Raw genomic sequence first — 21852 nt, 5'->3', positions numbered from 1 at the left:
AAATATGTTTAACAATGCTATGTTTAAGTGGTTTTGAACTATTCTCTCATTGTGCGCCCCTCTTACTAACAAAAGTTAGATACATACAGTTATTCTCCTTAACATTTACTTCCCTACCTAGTGGTTGTATTCGATGCCAGATGACATCAGAGCATTGAAAGAGGATTGATGTGATATAAATGGTATAGAGCTTTCAAGAGTTGTTCAAGTGGATGTGACGCAAGTTCAGCTCCTGCTGCTTCCATAGTGTTTATTTGTGACAGAACCAAAAGAAACATTGTCCATTGTCTGACACTTAATCTCATTTAGTACTCTTGTGAAGCTGTTAATGAAGGGTTCAATTTTATGATTCTACTTGATTTGTTATTATTCAGCCTGCTTATTTTATAGTGAACTGATAAAAGTGTTGTCAGTACTTATTGTAGTTTTCATTTACTTTAGCATCCCCAAACTGCTATCAGTCCTTTATGATTGCCAGAAAACAATAAAATTATAGTCTCCCCAATAGAAAAGGCACTGCTGACAGTCTATAGTGTCTTAGAAACTTTCATCTTTTATTTAATTTTACATCCAACCTCTATTCTGTGAGCAAGTTCTCCAAGTGAGCAAGCAAAGTGAGGCATATGAGAACTCACATGATTTGTCATGATATACCCTAGGCCCCATAGTTATTCAAAAGATGGATAACAATGCATGCAGGGGATAAGTCTCTAGGCCAGGGGATAGTGCAATAATTATTGGTTTCTGTAATACTTATATGCCGGATAGTGATTTATCCAGCGGATAGCAATATCCATTGTTTGAAAAACTAAAGCCAGATGAAGAGCTTGCTCACATGCTATGTAGCCTCCAGTGCCATGCTGATATCAGAGCAACAAGGAAACGATTTTAGAGTGGTTCTGTACATGTAGGCCTGGGTATAATTGTCGGCTAACCCAATGCTTTGAGGGTCTGAGACTGTAACGACTAATAACTTATTTCCAAGTGTGGACATACATGTCATATTTTATTGATTATAAGACAAATTGTAGTTAGGTGTCCCCAATTAGTGTACATTGTGTGCTAGCGACCTTGATGCTGTAATAAAGTTCTCACTTACTTACTTAAGGAAACTGAGAAGAAAGTGCTGACTTTTCTCTGACCTTTACAAATTAATGGTTACACTTTCCAGTCTTCTTGAATAAGGGTAGCCAAGTCTCAGTCCTTTCACTTGAACTGACTCTGTGGCAAATTTCTGGCTAGTGTCTCTCAGTTGAAAATCTTATTACCCTCCATTAGAGTTCTTAATTCCAAATGAATACTGTTTTCTTAATTGAGACAATGATCGCTAAGTCAAACCTGGAGACCCACAACATGAAATGGAGCAAACATAAATCTGATTAGCATACGAAAATAAAACGGGAGAAAACCTATCTTTGTTGCACCGAGTTGGGGAGAGGGTGGGGGTGCCTGGTTCTCCAAATCCTGACCCTATCTCAGACCAAAACATGTAATTTTCCACACCCGTTTTCAGACAACACCTCTAAAATCCACACCCGTTTTCAGACCTGGCCTTTAGGCAGAAATTATGCTTTCAATACTTAGATTAGAGTGCAAACAAAATTATTCTTCAAATTTATTTCGAATTCGCATATTTCTCTTTCTTACTTACTCATTTGGAATTAAAACGATAAATACCGGCTCCTGTAAATACCTTCATGCACTCCCGTAGTTCCCCTCGAAAACCATACCCGATTCCAGACCAAATTGGGCAAAGTGTATACCCCTTTTCAGACCAAAACGGCGGAAAAACCCTACCCGTACCCGATGGAGCAGCACATACATATATAGCTTATATAAAGGAGTACCTCCCGGGGAAAATTTCTAGTCAGGTTGAAAGAAAATATGGCCTGCCACGGTTTAATACCCGGTAAAAGCCAATCCATAGGATCGAAAAGGAAACTGAAGAACGTCTCCTATCTTCCTCCCCCTCCGAAAAGTTTGGCCCGATCTCGAAATCTCGGAAGCGTTTGTGATAAGTCTCGGGTGATTTTACTTCTCGGAACTGAGTCTCGAAATTTCTAATGTCTCTGTCTCGAATTTTCTCGCAAAGTCTCGAATTTACCCCTCATATATTTTGTTGATATTTTCTTTTTTCTTTTCCTATTTTATGGTCCACACCCGGGGAGGGGGGTACTTTAGGAATTTCTGGGTGGGGATGTGCCGCTTGGACCCTGGAAACCTTAACCTATACCAGAGCTAGTTCAGCTGAATTTTGCTACCCTGTACTAGAGTTAACTCCCCAAGTCCCCCCCCCCCCCCCCATCCTAGAGTAGCTGTTTTCTAGAAACTACTGAGGCTACTAGCACAGTCTAGCCAAAACAAAACCTTTATACCAAAATCCCTAGTCTAGATAAAATCTTCAACCAACTGATCAGTTTCCTGAAAAATGATACCCTATTCTAGACCCAAACGCTCTGAAACCATACCCTTCACAGCGGCACATACCTATATAGCCCACATATGGCAGTACCCCCCACCCCCGGGGGTCCACAGTCTCTTTCCAGTCCTTACTCCGTGAGAACTGGCAGGGTAGAGAACCAGCGCTTGCCTTCGTCGGCATGCTTCCATGTAGGTCTCTTCTTTAAGATGATGAGTAGACACACTGAATTCTGCAAAGCTGATCGTACTACGTCAACACGACAACGAAAGAACCAAAAACAGAGCTCTGTTTTTGGTTCTTTCGGTGTCGTTTTGATGTCTTGCAAATTAATTTTCACGTAGTACGATCAGCTTTGCAGAATTCAGTGTGTCGGGTGTTTTATAGATCCTGCGTTTGCGGCATATTCGTTTGCGGTCCTTTGCAGTTTTAAGGTCAATTTTATTTTTAAGTAACAATAAAGAAACCCATAGAAATTTTACATTTTGGCAGAATTTATCTAGCCTGCGTCGAAGGTGTTGTTTTCAAAGGGCAGAATTATTGCATTCTGTGCGCTTTTTCTGCCCACCCTCCTACGTGGGCTAGAAGTTGTTTCAAGCTTTTCTCTTTTATTAGCTGTAACAAAAGCTCATACCCATCTAACTACGAGATTTTCAATTTACATTCTTCGGCTTCTTAATTTTGTAAGAAATAAAATAAACCTTAGAACGTCTCTACATCTCTTTCGCCCGGGTACATATAAAGAAACTGCAGAAAGAGATTACGCGTTTTTCAGCGGTCCATTGACAAGTGATCAAGTCGCTTATCAAATGACGCGACAGGTAATAAAGTTACATATCAACTCACAGCCCATTGTGTACTGACAGGTATTGTCTAGGATATCTTCTCTGGGTCACCAGCCGATTATCCACCTGTCAAAGCCAGCAATCTCATGTCCATCTTTCATGGCTATGACATTTTCACCGGAAACGAAGGACATATCGGCAGCTCCTCCTGCTTATAAAGTGCATGTAATCTGAACCCCAGCTGAAGTAGTTTCACACTTCTGGTGTACAAAAGCACGTGAAGGTTTGATGCAAATTAGATTACCACTTAGCGGGATCGTTGAATGTTTAGCTGAATCATCGCGATTTAACCTCGACGACAAGATTACCTTGGTCCTGTGCACTAAATAAGTAAGTTTATAACAATATTTTCCCTGGATTCTAAGCCTCTTTTGCTCGCTTAGAGCTCACCTACACGTTGTTTGATTATGTGGTAGTTATGACCGTGATCAGCGTGTTTTGTGAAGAAACTAGCACTGTTTTTACTATCTTAGCTATGGCCTATTATGATTGCAAACGACCTGCCAGAAGCACGTTTTGATCCTAAGTAATCACATGTAAGTCTTACGTTTTTCTCCTCTCTTTCAGGACAAAAGAATAATATAATTTTATCAATCCCGCGTAAAAGGCGCTCACGGTAGTGGAAGTTTGATTAGAAAACCACATGTCACAGAGGATTAGACCGAGAACATTATAGATGAAGAATTCTTCCAGTGAAAGTTAAGGATCAAATAAGCTTAAAGGCGATCTGTAAGAATGGCTTTTTTGTGTCCGTCCATCGGTGGTAGAAAACCTTCATCTGCTGGAAAATATAAAGGTAGGAATTTTAACATTTGACCTTATAAGATTACGATTTAAAATTGACAAATCTCTCCACTTAGCGGAAACTGACAAACGCTGTGTTTCACAAAGGAAATCTACTTCTGTGCTTAGAAACATGAAAACACAACCGCACGTCTGAAGGCCGAGAGAGTTGTGAGTTGTTACACTAACGTGTTTTAAATTCCGATAGGGGTACCCATTCGGATAGTGTACTTGAATCAGTGAATTGTCGTCTTGTAAGAAAGATCAGTCACTTGCTTGGAATCTGCGTAGTTATTTCAAAATTTATCAAAACAAGGAATAAAAGAAACAAAAATGGTCAAGTTAACAGCAGGGGTTGTTAAAACGTTTATGCAAGAGAGCATGTGGGCCCGCGTAACATTCGACCTACATCGAAGTAACCGAAAGGGGAGACCTGGATTCGATGGAATGAATTAAGTTTTCTTCTTTGTCTACCCTTTGAAATGAATACCATCACAATATATTGTACAAGTGTACTTAAAACAAGCATCAATGCATAATATTTTGAGATACAGAACATAAACTACAGACTACTTCAGGGTAGCAACAAGTTCGTAGATTAGCATTGTTTAATTTGTAAAGCAAACATGCCCCCTTATTCAGCGTGTGTGTGGAAACTAGAATGTCGCTCCCTGGATTTTGTTCTTGTGTAAACTAATCACTTGAAAACGGAGTTTTCAACTGTTAAATAATTTGAGCAAATTCACAACAAATCAAGTGTTAAAGTGGACCTTGCTATCTCCTTAAAAGTTGACTTCAAGTTTTTCATGTCGCTTATTAAATAAACCTAGTATTCTTTACATTCATGGATTAAGGAGCTTTCATTTGTATTGGTAACCGGGATACGAAACAAAACAGTTTGTTTGCAGCCCTTGAAAACAGAGATAAAGGGAACGTTATCACATTAGCCTCGTCTTGTTATGAAAAGCCCTTAAAACTGAGATTGATTATTACGAAGTGAATTGTTCAGTTCCTGCCATTTAACTGAAAAGATTTCATCTACATCAGACGAGTTTCGAAAGATCTTAAAAATCGTCTCTGTGCTTATTGCGTCACCTTATTCCCTATCATTAAACAGAAAAGAAAAAGATCTTTCGACCGGAGACTCGGAGGTTCAGTTTAGCAAAGTGAGCTGATTTATGTGCGTATTGCACTAATTAATTGTTTTTCAACTATGGAGTGATATAGTTTAAAGTATTACTGGTATGTCTTTCGTAGACTGCTTGACGCAAAATCTGTAAACTTCCTGTCCGATTTCTTAAAACACTGTTGACTTGTTACGTCAGTTTCAGGATTTTTGCATAAGTCTGTTTCCGCTCTACACAGACGTAATGTAAAGATGTTTCAAGAAAGATATGGACTTCCATATAAAAAAACCGATGAGAATTTCATCTGATATGTTAACTTTAATCGTGTCATACCTTCAGCTAAAACGGATAAAGAAGGCGTTTTAGGATTAAATGCTTGACGATATTGAGCCGAATGATTTGTCTATAGCCAAATTTTGTTTAGTTTTGTTTAACAAACACAGCTTTGGCGAAATTCAAATATTGCGCTTGGGACTGATTCATGCCCGACATCTATTACTTCATTATCATATCATCTGACGAAACAATTTATTTTAAACTTATGATTCTTTTTCTTCATATATGGAATTTGTTTACGCCCAACAGGAGCTCCGGAACTCATATACGTACATCCTACTACTGATAAATAATGATATCTCTTCAAAACACGCTTCGTAATAAAACTACAGCAGATTCGTCTTTTGAAAAATTTATTTTTATTTTTCATTTTTGTATTTAAATCCTCTTGATCTATCCTGGTGTTCAGGGAATTTGAAAAATGTCCTTTTGATTGGGCTGAATGTTTCCTTGACATGCATGAAGAAAGGTTATCTCAAGCAAAATATTGACTGTTAGTATCTAATGCAACAAAGTTTTATGGGTGACTGCATGCAAAGGTGGCTTGCAACACGTAATTGGAATAATTGAGTTTTAATGGGTGTCCACCCATTTCCTACCTAGATCCTTTCAGATTTGCTGTGTAAGCTTCTTTGCAGACGATAAATTTAAAATTGATCGTAGCGTCTGGAGTTCGTTTAGTCACTCCACAAGCAGACGACCAAACCCAGCGGTAGACCCGACCCAAAAGCACTTCAGTTTAAATTTTGGTTATTGCATCCTCCGTTACATAACAGGATATAGGTAATCTCTCAAGACAATTTCATTTTTGAGAGATCAGAATGATGCCCGCGGCAGAAACCATGTACTGTCCAAGAATGCGTGAGCGATTCTTGGACTCTTTCTCTTTCTCTCTTTTTGATATTAGTTTTTTCCCAATTTTCTATCTCGCTATAAGGCTTGGACCGAGAAAATTTAAACTATTAAATTGAGATTTCACGTACAAATCCCTGTCTAAAGTTTTCATCTCGAAACTTCTTTCGAGTCCTTTATCGGACTTTTATCAGAACATACTCTGAAGGCTATGTCCGCACAGAGATTAATCAGAACACTGATATGCCGTTAGTTTTGATCGCTGGATGGTATTGTCTCAACACTTTTAACAGCGTAGTACTACATTCTGTGTAAGAAATAACAGATCCTGTAGATCACCAATCTTGACGAAGACTTAAAAAAGAAAAGAGATGTTCTTCTCCTAATGTTCTTCTTTCTTAAGAAGAAAGCTGCACGTGGATCAATATGGCCATTAAAATAGCCATATTGTAAATTCAGAAAGGCTGTCGTCTCATAAGCCACTTTGCCGAATATGTGAATCCTGAGGGGCATCCCTGTTTATTTATGTCAAAACTCTTTATAGGGGAAAAATAGATATAAAACACAGAAACTTTGATTTATGGCAAAACGCAACGGTTTATACAAAAATGACACCCCGTTTTCCTGTGGTTTTAGCCTGTGCCAGGCTCTCAGATAGTGTAGTGGGAACATATTAAAACGAGCAAAGCTAAAATAAGAAGCGCACGTTTTTCGTATTTCTTATTACTGAACGACTTTCCACCACCATCTCGGAGCCTGGAACAGGCTACTGTGGTTTATGATTATTTGTTCTATCGATTACCTTGTTTTATTAAAACTCGGCGACGTGCAAAAGCACAAAGAGAACGTCAAATGGGAGACTAAGAAAAGAAGTACAAAGTAAATGAAAACTCAAATAAAGATAAATCTTTAGGGTAATTTAAGAATTGCTAGGAACTTTACAAGCACCAGACAGAATAGCCTGCGCCGAGGACACTTTAAACCTATATCCGTACTATACGCGATACGTGGGCCGGCTGCACCTCAGGCTACAGACAGAACTGCACGTAGATGGACCTACCGGCTGTTTCTCTGGTTCAAATGTGTCAAAAACCACACCCATTTAATACTCTGCTGATTCAGAACATTTAACCCTGGAATGTTATACTCCGGACCATCTGGCACTGGGAAATCCGGCGGTCGATAGAAACCGACGTCAAATAATGTGTCTTTGCAAATCACACAACTTTTTCAATCTATTTAAATAGTGGAATTCTTAACTCTTTTTCGTCCAAAAGGTGTTTCACGGTTCCTTATGATAAGTTACCAACTCTGATCGGTGGAATAATAACAGATTCTTCTGCGAGAGAAAATTCAGATGGCCCTCTCGGGTCCTTGTTGTTCCTAGATGTTGTTTTCAAATTCAGTCCCATTTTTTGTCAAATCGGATTAATTATTCTCTCTGATTAAGGCATCCCACACGGCTCCCACGCTTCACGTGCCTCGGTTACGTAAAGTCATCTCACAGCTTGTGCCTTCCCTCATTAGTTTTCAGGAAACCACATTAAACCAAACTTACATGTCTATTTTCAGGGTTTCTGTTTATGTATGTGATTTTCTTGTAAGGAGTGAAATGCTTCAAAATATCTGTGCAATGAAAATAGACTGACCGTGGTCGTTGCTTGCATTCCTGAATCTTTTATTTCACGTATAAATTTAGTTCTGTTGGTTGAGCGCGACAAAAATAGCCATAGTTTCAGTGAAAACTGATTCTTCACGAATAAGTTCATGTTGACCACAAGGAAACGCCATTGGAAAGAACTGCTCTAAAATTATCTTAATAAATCAATGAAGGCAAAATAACGATTTTCTCCACAAACTCTATCAGTTCCCTAATCGTTCTTCCTTAAATTTGTGTTTTTGAAACGTGAAAGTTCATCATAGTGTCAACTTCATCTACCTCTTTTCTGCTTGTTTTTGTGTATATTAACGGTCATCTGGAAAAATCCATTTAGTCTTTAAATATTTCTTTAGTAATGTGTAGCTGTAATCCTCAGTTATAAAAGATTCCCGCCACTAATCGCCGGTGATCACAAACTTTACTTTAAAGTGTCCAAACCACGCTTATCTGTTCATTAAGAGATCACGTAAAATCCCTTGTGGTATTTAGTTTATCAATTAAACCTATGTATATTTTTCTTGTCGTGTTTTGCGGTAAGGGAATTTTGCCCTTGCCCACAATATGCATTTTTGGGATTTCCCGCAAGTTTTGAAACTTTTCTTATTTAATTCTGGTGATCTGTAGCGAGAGCTGAACCCTTGAATTTTTGGCTTTGTTGCCCGATCAGGGGCGACCTTCGAGAGGAGAGTGAAGGAGATGTACATGACAAAAGATAACCTAAAATGCAGTTTAAGTTTCATTTACCTTTACATCAAAGTTTGAAAAGTATACCTCATTTATCCAATTACAAAACGTTTCATAGAATAAAAAATAGCTGCTATACTTTTAAATTTGTTGATATTATGTCGCCTATAATCCTCCCGACCCACGTGTTCAAAATGGACTCTATACCTATTGTGCGTGCATAAGATTCTTGTAAACAATTGTTCCTGCTCGCACCCTAAGCTATTTAGCCCCGCTATCTTTGTAGAGGGACTGTAGTAGTAGTCCTTTGCAATTTAAGGAAATAGCAGCTGCTCGAACATCCGGGCATATAACAACATTACGCATTATTAACTCGAAAATTGTTTGTTCCCCGAGGAACTACCAATCGTCCAAGTCGTCCGGATTGTTTCGCAATTTTTTTGAAACTACTAGGGCCATGGGGACGATCTGGACATCATATGGAAACCAGGCTTTATTATTATTATTATTATTATTATTATTACTATTATTATTATTATTATTATTATTATTATTATTACTATTATTAAAAAAACTCGAGAATCTATGGAGTGCAACACCACATGCCTCATCAGTATTTCTCGATCTCGTGACTTGCTACAAAGTATAGAAAGATAATCTTCTTAATTGAGCGTGTTGAAAATCATCCAAAAGTGTGTTAAACGTTCTAAGACGCCTTTTAAATGCCGCAAATGGTTAAAAGTCTTTTAATTTGCCGCAATTTACTAATAACCTAGAGCTTACTGTGATTAGCTCTCACTAATAAAAACATTTAGTGCTACCACCCTTTTGACTATACAAGTCCAACGACACGCTAACTTTTGTAACCTTTAGTGTCATAGATTTGAAGTGTCGGTACTTGAATAATACGTGTTCAACAATCTCTTTGATGTGTATTTTGTCACCATTGTCAATGTTGGTTGAACTCCACCTAAAGTGCTGCAGGATTAAATGGGTTAAATCTGGGAGTTTATATGATCTTATGATCTTTTTATGATTTTTTTTTTCTATTTGAAAATACAGACCGAAATCCTATCTAATCCTCTCATACAGAGAAAATTAACTAGCATTCGCGTCCTTTTAAGCCCACCGTCGTTAAAGTTGATAACATCTTAGCCGGTACAAAAAGAAATCGCTTTTCTCGCAAATCCTGAAAGAGCTGCGCCGCTTTAACGTTGGTAAAATTAAAGGGTCAAATTTTTCACATTATTGCTGAAAGTTTCAAGTCGGTATATGTAAAAAACAAGAGCCATTATGGCTCTTGGTAAAAAACTATTCCGCCAGTTGATAGTGTTGAACTCTTGAGCAGCTCTGTTCACCAAAATTCGAAAAACTGATTATTTTTTCTTTAGAACGTGTGTAATCAAGGACACATGTACACGAGTCCGTTAAGAGCTAGGGTCACCTATTACAGAATGTACAAGTTATGAAAGACTAAGTTAATTTTCGTGTTAATTTTTATAACACAGTAGAACCTCTCCAGACAACGGCCACCGGACAGAAGAAGTGGCCATTGTGGGGAGGTGTGGCCGTTATGGGGAGTTAGGTAGGGAGGGGGGGGGGGAGGGGTAATATGACAATTTTTAGGGGGGAGTCAAACATGTTTATTGTGCTAAGTTCATGCTTACAGTATCCCATAATGGTAATCCAATCATGTTTAATATTTATATAGGGATAAAATACACAAAAAACTTGTATAATGTTTTGAATCAAAATATTAACGTGACAAAATGAGCAAGGTTCCCAACATTTATTTAGCTATAATCAGCGTAGACAATTTGTGCTTACTGCAGCAGTATAAATGGCCGGAACACAATCAAAATGAGATCGCCGCGATTAATCATCAAACGAGATACGGACCAAATTTCATGACCATTCTTGACTTCCTCCAAGGGCAAACAATGGATTTGTTCCTCAAAATATCTGTTCTTCACGCAAATTTTTGCTGGGTGGGAGATTTGGGGAAAAATAAGATGTCCTTGTTGCTGGGAAACAGGCAATTCAGGGTGTTTGAGCTGATTTGGTGTCTAGAATAGCTGGTATACTTATATGTGCTATTCATCAGAAACTTTTTTTTCCCCTCCTTCACTGAAGGTGTGAATTTTGCCCTTTGGCCATACCCAATTTTCTATCGAGCCCCCCCCCCCTCCCCCCTCCCCCCTCCCTCCACTGAAGGGCTGAATTTTGCCCTATGACCACACCCAAACTGGCCAATAATATTGCAGGTTGTATGTGCACCTTGATGGCTGGGAACTCTTCCATCAGTCTTGTTGGGAGTGAGGAACAGATGGGTTTTTACCAGCAATCTCCCAAATGCTTAAAATGGCTTCAGAAAGCTTTATCCCTGCTTTGTTGTTGTTTTTAAGTCTTTTTCTTAAAATTTCCCGTTGAGTGCCCCTGTTCGTCATCAGACGCTGAAAACTGGCCGTTAATTGTCGAGAGGTTATTTTGGTACTTGGGGACGCGCTTTAGTGGCCGTTACCGTTGTAGAGAGGTTTAAACAAGAGTCAATGTAAGGACTGTCCGCCGGGACAAAAAAAAGTGGCCGTAATGTAGAGAGGTGGCCGTTAATGGATGAAGGTTCGACTGTATGACTTAAATTTATCGTAAATTGTTGGGTGAGTTTAGTGTAATGGAGCGAGGTTCGCATATGAAGGGCCCAGTTTCGATTCTCGGTTTTGAATTTCTCAAGTTCTTTGTAGCAGAAAGACTGAGAGGAAACGGTTGGAGGGCCTACTGTTTGGTGAGTCTCTCCCATGCATTTTAAGAAGAGTAGAGAAGAGTAGTGCGCTTAGCCATCGACCAAGCTAATGAATTGTTTTCTCATTCTTGCCCATGCAGTTACCACAGCCACTAACCCGGCCAGAGATTCTTTTGCTCGTAAGAAGATGATGGTATCATCTTGAGTCGTTTCGATATGTTCTTTTTTTTCATCGGAAGGCCTGTTTTCTGCTGCGCTTTTCATCCTGGACGAAATCTCGTGTGTAAACATTTAATGAAAATCGCCTCAGCATTTGCCTAGTAATATTTCAGTATTTTTTTGAAATATTTTTTTTTCACTAAGTTGGGGCTTTATATCGTAATAATTTCTAATTTAGACCAGGTGCAAAAAGGTTAAGTTGCCGGTCGCGTGGACCTCTTGTCGCTTTCGTTAAATGTTACCGCTTTTGTAACCTATACTTAAGATTATAGTTTGTGGGGCAATTTATTAGAAAAACAATTTTTTTATAGTTCTCTCCTATCATGGAAGGGGCGTAATTCCGAAACGTGAATTTGTTGTTTGGCTTTTCTAAATTGGTATCTGCTTTAATTTTAGCAAAAGAATTTAACCTTTCATGACTTTATAAACATATCTTTACTAGTTGAAAGCACATTTCAAATACCTTTACAAGATCCTTGAGAACTGATTGTAAAGTTGTCCAAAGATTTCTGAATTATCACGCGAACTCTATAAGGTCTTTTAAAAAGAGAAATCAAACCACAAAAACTGACATGAAAGGTTGACAGTGAGTGTAGCATAGGTTTGTTCTCTGGAGATTATAGAACAACGAAGAGGTTGAGGCCCTTCATTTCTTGCCGTGATTCCAACATTTTTTGCAACGTCTTGAGATATTTTCAGTGGTTCAAGTATTGACTTTCCACCATCTCCGACCAAACTATTACAGAACACGTTGCCTACGGGTTGCACTCTTAAAGCGAATTTAGGAGGTATATGCATAAGGGAACTTTTCGTGCGAAAAATTCGTCCTTGCAAGGGTACTCGAATCTATTCAATCGAATTTAAGTGCCTCTAACGTCAAGAGAGATTAAACGCAGCTGGTATACGCTCGATTCTCTTTTGCGCTTAAGAGATAACACTATTGTTTGTCGAAAAGATGGAAAGCAAAGAAAACAAAAGAAGGAGGAGAAATATGGAGGTTAACAATGCTGAAATGTTTTGGCGTTGTTGAGAAAATGCATGTTTGGAAAGAAAATAATCCCTTGTTGTTTTTTTGTGAAAGAGCTAATGCTTGTTAGTACGTTCTTACCTAATCTCGGCAAAAGAGTGTCTAACAAAGAAAATGGAAATTTAAAATATTTTCCATATTTGCATTCACTCCGGTAAAGCTTTAGATGTCAACTTATTTCCAATGCACCTGTATTTGTTTGCTTCCAAAGGGGGAAGTTTTGCTTTTAATGTATTTAGCAAATTGAGATCTGTTTGCCCAACTCTTTATAATTAATTGGCGCGTGTGTTCCGATAAGCTTTTACCGCTTTGGATCGATTTCATCTGAAGTTCCTTTCAGGCTGCCGAGCACGGAGTAGTCAATTCCTGTTTTTTTCCGCTTTCTGTAATAATTATCACCCACAAAACAGACTTTTTGTTTGGTTAGTTTCTTTCCTTGCGAAAGCAGCTTCAAGCCATCTAAATAATCGACAAAATATTTCGCTTGTCAGCCAATCAGGAGACAGGATTAATTCCCGTGCCAGACGGGAGCAAGTCAAACGTCCACGGTAGCTATGGAAACAATTGAAGCTGTGAAGCATGAAAGAACATCATAACAGCAGGCTAATGAGTTCCCCTCCTTTGCGCGCCTGGCTGCATTTTGAATCAGCCACAGTGTGTAAAGCGACCGCCCTCGAGGATTTGGAATCTGCGAATCGAGATAACTAAGCGAACATGGATTTTGATGATAATTTCCTGGAGGATGGTAAGAAATACTTTTGGCTAAATTGAAGATTTTCTTGCGTTAGCAAGCTTACCAAATTTTACCATGTTTCCAGCAGGCTACGATTCTTATGAGTAATAGTTTTATGTCTTTTGTCTTGAATAAGAAATAATTACAACCATAATTCGATCGTGCAAACTGTTTTTAAATGTTTGTTCTATATTTCAGTTTTTCTTTCTGCATCTGCCCGTACTATTAAATTGAATTATCCCTGGTCTCCGCTACACTGCGACGAAATTTCGTTGCAAAATGTTCGCGTATACTCGTAAGATTAAACGAAGAGATTTAATGATCGTTCAAGGTATTTCCCAAAGGATTTTTCAAAATATCACACCAATGAGCAAAGTGCGTTAATTTGTGGACGCAAATTAAGTTAAAGAACATAAGATGCTGTATCATAATAAAAACATATACAATTCCGTAAATGCCTAAGATTGTCGAGTCTAATTTAATTTTCAACCTGGAAAAAAAAATTTTCTTCACATGCATTTCCTTGACGAAGATATGACAAAATGTCAGGCTATTTTAATTACAATCCAACGGCCGTTATGAGTTTCGTGGCCCACATAGCTACTTCTTATCATCAGCCTTACAACTCGTTTACCCTTGCAAAGAAAGACGGAAAAATATTGCAACAGTGAGACTAAAAGGAAAAACTTAGCATATTGTTCCTTCTCCTCTTTCAGAGAACATTTTCAAGTAAAAGCTTTAAACTTAATTCCTTATTTATAATAGCAAAGTTTTCTTGGTATTGTAAGTGGGGTAAAATATAACAACAAGGCGACTGGTCAGTGAACAACTTGCCATATTTACTATCTGCACTACCAAGGAAACTGACATGGAAAATTTTTTCGGTTTGACATGAGGCTATAGTCGTATTAATAATATTTATTCGAATGGTATAAATTTAGCTTCTTATTCCTTGAATGGAGAAAATTAACTTAGAGTAACTTTTGATGACCAAAATCAAATTATTTTTACACTTTGAACCAGCTGCATGAGAAGAAAACATTAGGTCGCTAATTGAATGGCAATTCTGTCGCGTTATAAGATCAGGTGTTTTCTGGTACGCGGTAAAAATAAGTTTGAAATTATTATAATAAAAAAAATACCCATAGGCATGAATTGTCATATCAAAGTAAACGTCTTAAAGCAGACCATATAATATTTGTTTTACAAGTTGCTCTTCGTTTTGATCAATTTAGTGCTATGTTCAATAAAGACTCTTCAAAGTACGTCATTCGAACAATTCATTGTCATTTAAATTTGCCATAGATTATACTTTTTGAAACCTTCTTTTTAGAAGGTATTTTTGCATTGGTAAATATTCACTGCACGTTTCATTTTCAATTATAAAGAAAGAAAAAAGTGGATTCGCGCAAATCGCTTATGAAAAAATTGCTTTAAAGAAAGTGAATTCTCTAACTTCCGTTGCCTTTAATTCAGTAATTATATATTGAAAAGGTGCTGTTTAAGAAATAAAATTCTTTTATTTCCGCTTCTTTTTTTTCAGAAATTAAAAATATTCAGGTAGTTTTTGTTAATAAATATATTGCATTTCTTTTTATTTCTTGCTACCACGTTCTTCTAATCCGGCTTTACCATTTGAAGAGAAATGGAGTCGACACCTCTATAAACACATGTAGTGGTAAAATAAACGCAGCAGTTATGTTATTTTCCACTTTCTTTGTCAGCTAATATCATTATATGTCTTTAATAACTGTCAACGACTAATTTTCTTGAAAACATCGTAGCTAATTTTATTAATTTTGGTTAGGAGGGTACTATTAAGCGGCCGCGCTTAAGAGTTTTAACCGCAAACCACTTATCACTTTAGTCAATTAAAAATCGTTTTCTTGACCACCGAGTTTTTTTTGACTCCTTATAATGCCGTTACATCAAGCGGCTATTGAAGGTACCATTGTAGGAAATGATTTATCTTCAGTTTGGACTTATGCTGTGGTTGCCTTCAAAAACGAATAAAAACATATATCAACTCCCATGCAGACAATCCCTCAGAAACTAGTGCCGCTCGCATTGACGAGTGAAATGAAGATACTGAAAGGAAGCCCAATGGCGGAATTGAAGTCAACGCGTCCCCTTGTATCGTAGACACTGGAGAAAGAAGGAATTCAGTCATACGAGGCTCGCGCGAGGAAAGAGGACAAGTGCTCCGAACTTCACTCCAAATTTTTACGTAGTGTTTAGTGTACGTGAGTGATAGCATTTGGCTTAGCGGGTGAACTATCACTGATCCCTGGCTCGAGACGCAAAGGTCGTCATGATATCGTGCATTTTGCTCGGATAAGAACTGTGACCATTTTCCTTTTCCAAGTTTCCTTCTCCTATCCGAATAAGAGGTACTCACAGAGCAGCACCTTTATCAGTGATCTTTAACAGTTTGGTGTTATTCTGGGTTTGTGAGACCATCAAACTGGGAAAAGCCTTAGAATACGACGTCATTTCTGTAATCTGTTTTATCTGTGTTGTTTGAGAAGCCTAAATTAACATAATATAACAGTAGTATGACCTCTTTCGGTGTGGAAACTCTTAACAAAATCTTCAATAAGTTCTAAATGTTGACACAGTGAATGGAATCCTAGGCAAGTCTTGTACTTATCTGCGTCTGCCGGTTAACAAATACTTTTCGCGTTGTTTGCTTTCTCCAAGTCTACTTTCTCTATCTAGAACTTGTGGAATGACAAGAAAATCACAGTTGCGACTTTGTGCTGCAAATTTATTATGAGATCAGCCATTATATAGATTGATATTCCGGCATAAACCATTACCAAACGATTTTCAGATAAGCTTGAGATTGTAGGTATGCTCAAAGGAGCTATTCGGAGAAAGGTGAATACAAAGTAGAAATCTAGCGACTAAGCGTCTCGGAGGTACTTCACACTCACTGGCGAAGAGACATCCCTCTTAAAAGCGTCTGTACGAGGTTTCAGTTCATTGATCTCGAAATAATAACGTGATTTCAGTTTTTATAAGGCCGGCCAGAAAGCTAGAGCGTGACTGTGTTTTTGCCGTTGTAGAATGTCTTTCATAAGAGTTTGTCCCAGGAAAAACCTTGAGTGTCCACAACGTTTAGTTTGGTGTGATTACCGGGACAGAGTGGCTGACGCCAAACACGGAACTTTCACAAATAGGCCGCCGGAAGCACTGGTAGAAATTACTTCAAGTTCTGGTCTAGACCACCTGGATGCTTCTACGACAATTTAGTTATATTTTCTCGTTGTTAACAAAACAGACATCAAAAGTCGGCGTTTGATTATTTAAACGCTTTTTTTATCCCCACGTTGCAACGGTGACCAGTGACGTCTCGAGTTTTGCGTCTGAGTGATCCGGTACGATGTGCTGTGTGGCGATAGGTAAGGATTTTCTAGGTTAAGTCAAACTAAACCTATAACTTCAACAATAGTCTAGTATCAAGAGTCAACAAACGTTCTATATTCATTTTCCAAACTGAATACTGCACAACAAACCTAGATCACCTTGAGGAGAGGCGAGGAAAAGAGTTCGTCGATAATGGACGAACATCACTGAGTTTTCAGCCTTAAAGTTAAAAGTTTTAGCGATTGACGTAAGGAAAGATTAACAGTGAGAGTAGAAGCGTATTTATAATGACAACCTTTAGTCTCGCTTGGTTCTTAAAATGTTGTCAGTCGCTGTGAAAGAGTTTTCATCTGGTGGTTTTTGGCCAATAGCTCAGCTGGATCGCAAAGCTAAACTTTACTTCATTGCAATTACCCTGTCTCGATTTGAGGTATTCTGCTTTCATCGCCGAGCTTGAATGCCTTCAGTTTCAGACAAACTAAAAACTGAGAAGAGCAAGTACATGTGCTGCGAAGATAAAGAATTAATTACTAAAAAATATGCATGATTCTTTGATTCATTTTCTTGTTGATAAATTCTTTAACAAAAATTTTAAAGTCAACCTTCAGTTACGAGACCTTGCCCTGATCTTTCTTGAATATTCCTTTATAAAGAGTAAGTCTTATATTGAAACTATTTTCATTCTGTTAGGCTCGATCTATTCCATGCACTTCAATCCTATTCATGATTTCTGTTGTGGCGATATTAGGTCGGTAATTAGGTAAACCTTTGGATATTTGGCTTACATCCTGAAATTTTGATACAATGGAAAATCGCGACTCAATATCAAAACAGAAAAGACCTAGGGGTGGCCCAAATGTTAATGACAGTCCACGGCACTTTTCATATACTAGTTGACCACATTTCTGATAAAGCTTGATAACGGAATACAAACTTTTCAAAAAGTGAGACACAAAAGGTACAAAATAGAAGGAATGAGTGACTGTGATTCAGTTATATTTATTTATATTAATTTTAAAATACTCTGTAATCGATAGTATTTCCCCATGCGAATTGGCACGCGCGTCTTTATGTCATAGACAAACTTTTTAATAACTCATTTCAAACGATTAAGTCAGAACTTTTCCAGTACTGGTAGAACTGAATATGGGGGCCGTCTTTCTTACAGTTACTATATCGCACAGTTTAAGAACTGTTTGCAGTCAAGTAAAGTTGTAAATCCGTGACTTAACCATTAGTTCCTAAGATATGCCTTCGCTATTTTCTATCAAGTACAACGTCATCCCACGATTTCATGATATTAGATTCAGAACTTTAAATCTCTTATTGCAATTATTGCTTAGTATCGCAGCTAAATGACTTGGCAAAATATCATCAGTATTATTATACTAATATATTATTATATTTGTTATTATTAGTGTTTTTACGAAGCTGTGTTATAATAGCTATTTTTACATTGTAATTATGTTAAAATTATTAGTCGGTATTGTATTGCTGAAAACTTCTAACTTCATAAAATCTAAGACATGACGTCGATTATTTTATTAATTGTAAAAGTGGAGATCAGAATTACTGATAAAGCAACCCCACGCTATGTGGTTTTTGGGTTTAAGTACAAACCTGATTTACTGGCTGATTCACTTTTGAACAAGAATTTTTTAGTTTTCCAAGAAATTACGAAGCAGAGTAAAATCACAGAGTTATCTTTAAAATTCAGAGTTTGATCAGTCAGGATAAAGTTAATGTAATGTATATATCTTTTGTTCGCAGTTTATACGCTGAAAAAAGCCAGAAAAAGGAAATTACATACTCTAAAGCCTTTGTTACCAGGAGGAGGCCATGATATGGAGAATATGGACATTGATCAGGATGACGACAGTGATAGCGGTATTAGTCAAGCTTACAGCCCTGCTGCTGTCCATAGTACACTGCGCATGCCTGACATTGCGAAAACAGAACTGGCTTCGAAACTAGCGGCAGCAACGTCAGGAAGTCCAGCTCATATCAAAGCGCGCGTGTTATGGAAATACGAAGGCGTGGAGCCCACGGACTTAAATGCAGACAAAGGGGAAATAGTTCTGCTTCTTTACAGGGATAAAAGTAAAGTTTACGCGGTAAACAGCAAAGGAAAGAAAGGATTTATACCGTTTAATTATTGCTCTGTGCTACGCAAAAATGACTTTGTCACAAATGGCTCTTTTTCACCCGCTGAGCAGACGGACGAAGACGGAAACTTTCGTCCTGTTAAAGTATTTTTTCACGACGACTTTATTAAGGAGAATGATACAAATTTATTTCACTCTAGAAATACGCGCATCAGTGAAAAGCAAGACTCATCTTCTATACCGCGTTGCCGTAGCGACGAATCGCTCTTCGGTCGTAATAAGCAGAAATCACGAACTCGACAGCTGTCGTCGTCACTCGAAGAGTTAACCGACGACAATCAAACGACGTCGATGGTCTCCAGTCTCATTCAGTGGGATCGGAAAGCTCCGGAGACTTATCGGCGTCGACAGAAAGTGAAAGTGACTCACTTCAGAAAGTTTGAAAATGATGCTGTTATGGTCTTGTATGATTTTCAAGCGGCTGATGAGAATGATTTGGATGTGTGTAGAGGAGAAGTTGTAACTGTTCTCAACCGAGATGATAACGATTGGTGGTGGGTTATGAAAGTTGATGGAGCAGAGGGGTTTATTCCAAGTTCCTACACATCTGTAGAAGCAGTACGCTTCACCGGTGAGTATTTTGATGTAATATATTGTTAATGGATTACCAGTTTCCTTAAACTTTCCAGTTAAAGACGTGGGGCTGTCGTTCAGGCGGGCGGAAAGAACGAGCAAACGTCTAAAACTGTGCTGTGAGTCGTAACTAAGTCCCAATATCTAAAAGGGACTAGGCTCGCTTGTTCCACCTTCCAAAGGTTATGCACATGATCAAAGTTTAAGGTAATTTATTTAACACAACATACGTCATAGCATAACCGCGAATCATACCCTTGCTATAACGTGCTACAGATTTTAAGCACAGGAAAAGTTTCATGACTGCGAAAATTTTGCCTAGTTATATCATTGTTTAGTATACCGTGTGCCACGAAATTTTTGCGGGTTCTAATTTTTCCGATTTTTGCGGTTTTTCCAGCGATCCAGAAAAATAAGTTCCCGCAAAGAGAAATTACCGCGCACATTTTTCCCGCAAAAATTTACTTTAGAGTAAGTATTCTCTAACTTAAATTCGCTACACAAAAATACAGTACTAAGAAATTGTGTCTGTTCAATCACAACTTGTCTCTTTCATTCAGAAACAACGAAATACTAGTTTATTGCTTGAAAATGTGTATTTCTGTTGCACGTACTCAATAAAAACGAAAATATTATCAATGCTGGGAACTAGGTACTTTCTGAAAATCGCAAAAATTAATTCCCAGCAAGAAAAACCGATATGTCTAATCGCAGAAATTAGTTCCCGCAAAACACAAAAATCGGCAATCCGCAAAGATAAACTCCCGCAAAAATTTCGTGCCACACGGTATACTAAAACAGCGGATAGTGTTTTTCGCGCGCTTTGATTGGCTACTCAAACTCGGGATCTCCAATCAGTGCTATTCACCACCGAGCTTCCTCCGAGTGATGTCAAACCCGCGTTGGTTACGAGCAAAATCAGCCTCCCGGTTTGCTTCCGTAACAAACGAAAAATTTTCACCAATAAAACTAAAAGAAGCTGTTCCCGATAACACGAAGAAGGCGACGAAATTTGGTTTGACAGTTTTTACAGGTGAAGCTTCGTCTATGTCACCTGAATTGCTGGTTTGCAGGTGATGTCACGGCTCCCATGTTGGTGGTGTGTTGGTGGTCAGAGCAAAAGCTCATACAAGACATGTAGATTCTTCGACCACCAACGTGGCAGCCTTGTCACGTGGTTGCAAGCCAAGAATTTTGCGATGAAACCGGTGTTTTTTGTTTTCAAATGCAAAGTCTTTCGTTACTTTATTTAGCCGGCATGTTCATAAATAAGCTTACAAAACTTCATGAAATTCGGTATATAATTGTTATTTACTTTTCAATTTATTCATTTTATCGCAGACATAACACCAAGAAGTACAGATAGCACGACCAGCGGAAGTTCTGAGAGTAGCATGAACCAAGTTAGGTTCCAGGACCCACTCTGCACTATACATAGTTACATAATCGAAGATTCGGAATCAGATTCTGACGTAAATGAACCACGTGACATGGAAGATGACTCGATGTCAGACACGGGATCTGCGGACGACCTTTATTTCGATTCCAAGTTTAGCACGTGGTGTTGAAGAAGATACAGCTGACTCCAGGCTTATTGCTGGTGAAATCCGAGCAGATTTTTGAGATGGAACTGAGGAAGAAAACAGCGCCTAAGATCTAGACTAACCGATCTCTCTCCTACACTAAGAGAACTGCAGTATCGACATTGAACGATTATTACAGACATGTGCAATAGTTTATCAGAGATGATATTAGTTTATTAAAGAATTGAGAGTGGATACACCTGTATACGGTCTTCTTAGACAACACATTCTCACATATAGTATATTCTGAGTGCACTTCAAGAAATGAATAACATCATGCCACGGAGCGAACATACCATTGGACTTTTTTCCTGAGAGTGAAACGGACATCACAGCACTATTTCAAAAAGCAAAACAGTTTGCTAATCACTTTTTGATTTTGCTTTAATCGAGTGAGCGTTTGAGCTAGCTGCTGGCTAAGTGCGTTAAATATCCGGCATATGTAGGTTATTCGCTTGAAACTTACTAATTAATTTCAACATGGCCATGAATCATTTAACACTGAGTATGAATTTCACGAAATCGTCCTGACTATGGCCGTGACAAAATCGACAAGAATCGTAAGTTCTTTTCTGTGTGTTTTTCATCTACAGCGAAAAAATTATTGACTAATAAAGACTGATTTTGCTCTCAAGGGCAACGAATACCGTCTTCTTACTGGGTTATTTCTAGACCCAGGGATGGTAACATATTTCCATTATCCGTCTATAAGATTGTTGCTATCAGTAATACCCCGT

At 38.1% G+C, this 21852-nt stretch overlaps 1 protein-coding gene across 4 annotated transcripts; it reads left to right on the top strand.

Annotated features, from left to right (window-relative positions):
- The first annotated feature begins 3459 nt into the window (after positions 1-3459).
- On the top strand, positions 3460-21759 carry LOC140946233 (uncharacterized). 4 transcript variants are annotated; one of them, XM_073395324.1, is made up of 4 exons: positions 3460-3594; positions 3832-4060; positions 18565-19530; positions 20874-21759. In XM_073395324.1, the coding sequence occupies exons 2-4, from the start codon at positions 4000-4002 to the stop codon at positions 21098-21100; spliced, it is 1254 nt and encodes a 417-aa protein (XP_073251425.1). In that variant the 5' UTR covers positions 3460-3594; positions 3832-3999; the 3' UTR covers positions 21101-21759. The 4 variants fall into 4 exon arrangements, with proteins under 4 accessions (XP_073251425.1, XP_073251428.1, XP_073251426.1 ...); XM_073395327.1 differs by lacking the exon at positions 3832-4060 and having other exon boundaries at positions 3462-3594; XM_073395325.1 differs by lacking the exons at positions 3460-3594; positions 3832-4060 and adding an exon at positions 13143-13437.
- Positions 21760-21852: the final 93 nt, after the last annotated feature.

Source organism: Porites lutea, chromosome 8 (genome assembly GCF_958299795.1).
Source record: "Porites lutea chromosome 8, jaPorLute2.1, whole genome shotgun sequence".
In the NCBI taxonomy this organism is placed as follows: Eukaryota; Metazoa; Cnidaria; class Anthozoa; order Scleractinia; family Poritidae; genus Porites; species Porites lutea.
Note: the sequence above shows the minus strand (reverse complement) of the source record. Positions and strands in the feature narration are given on the sequence as shown.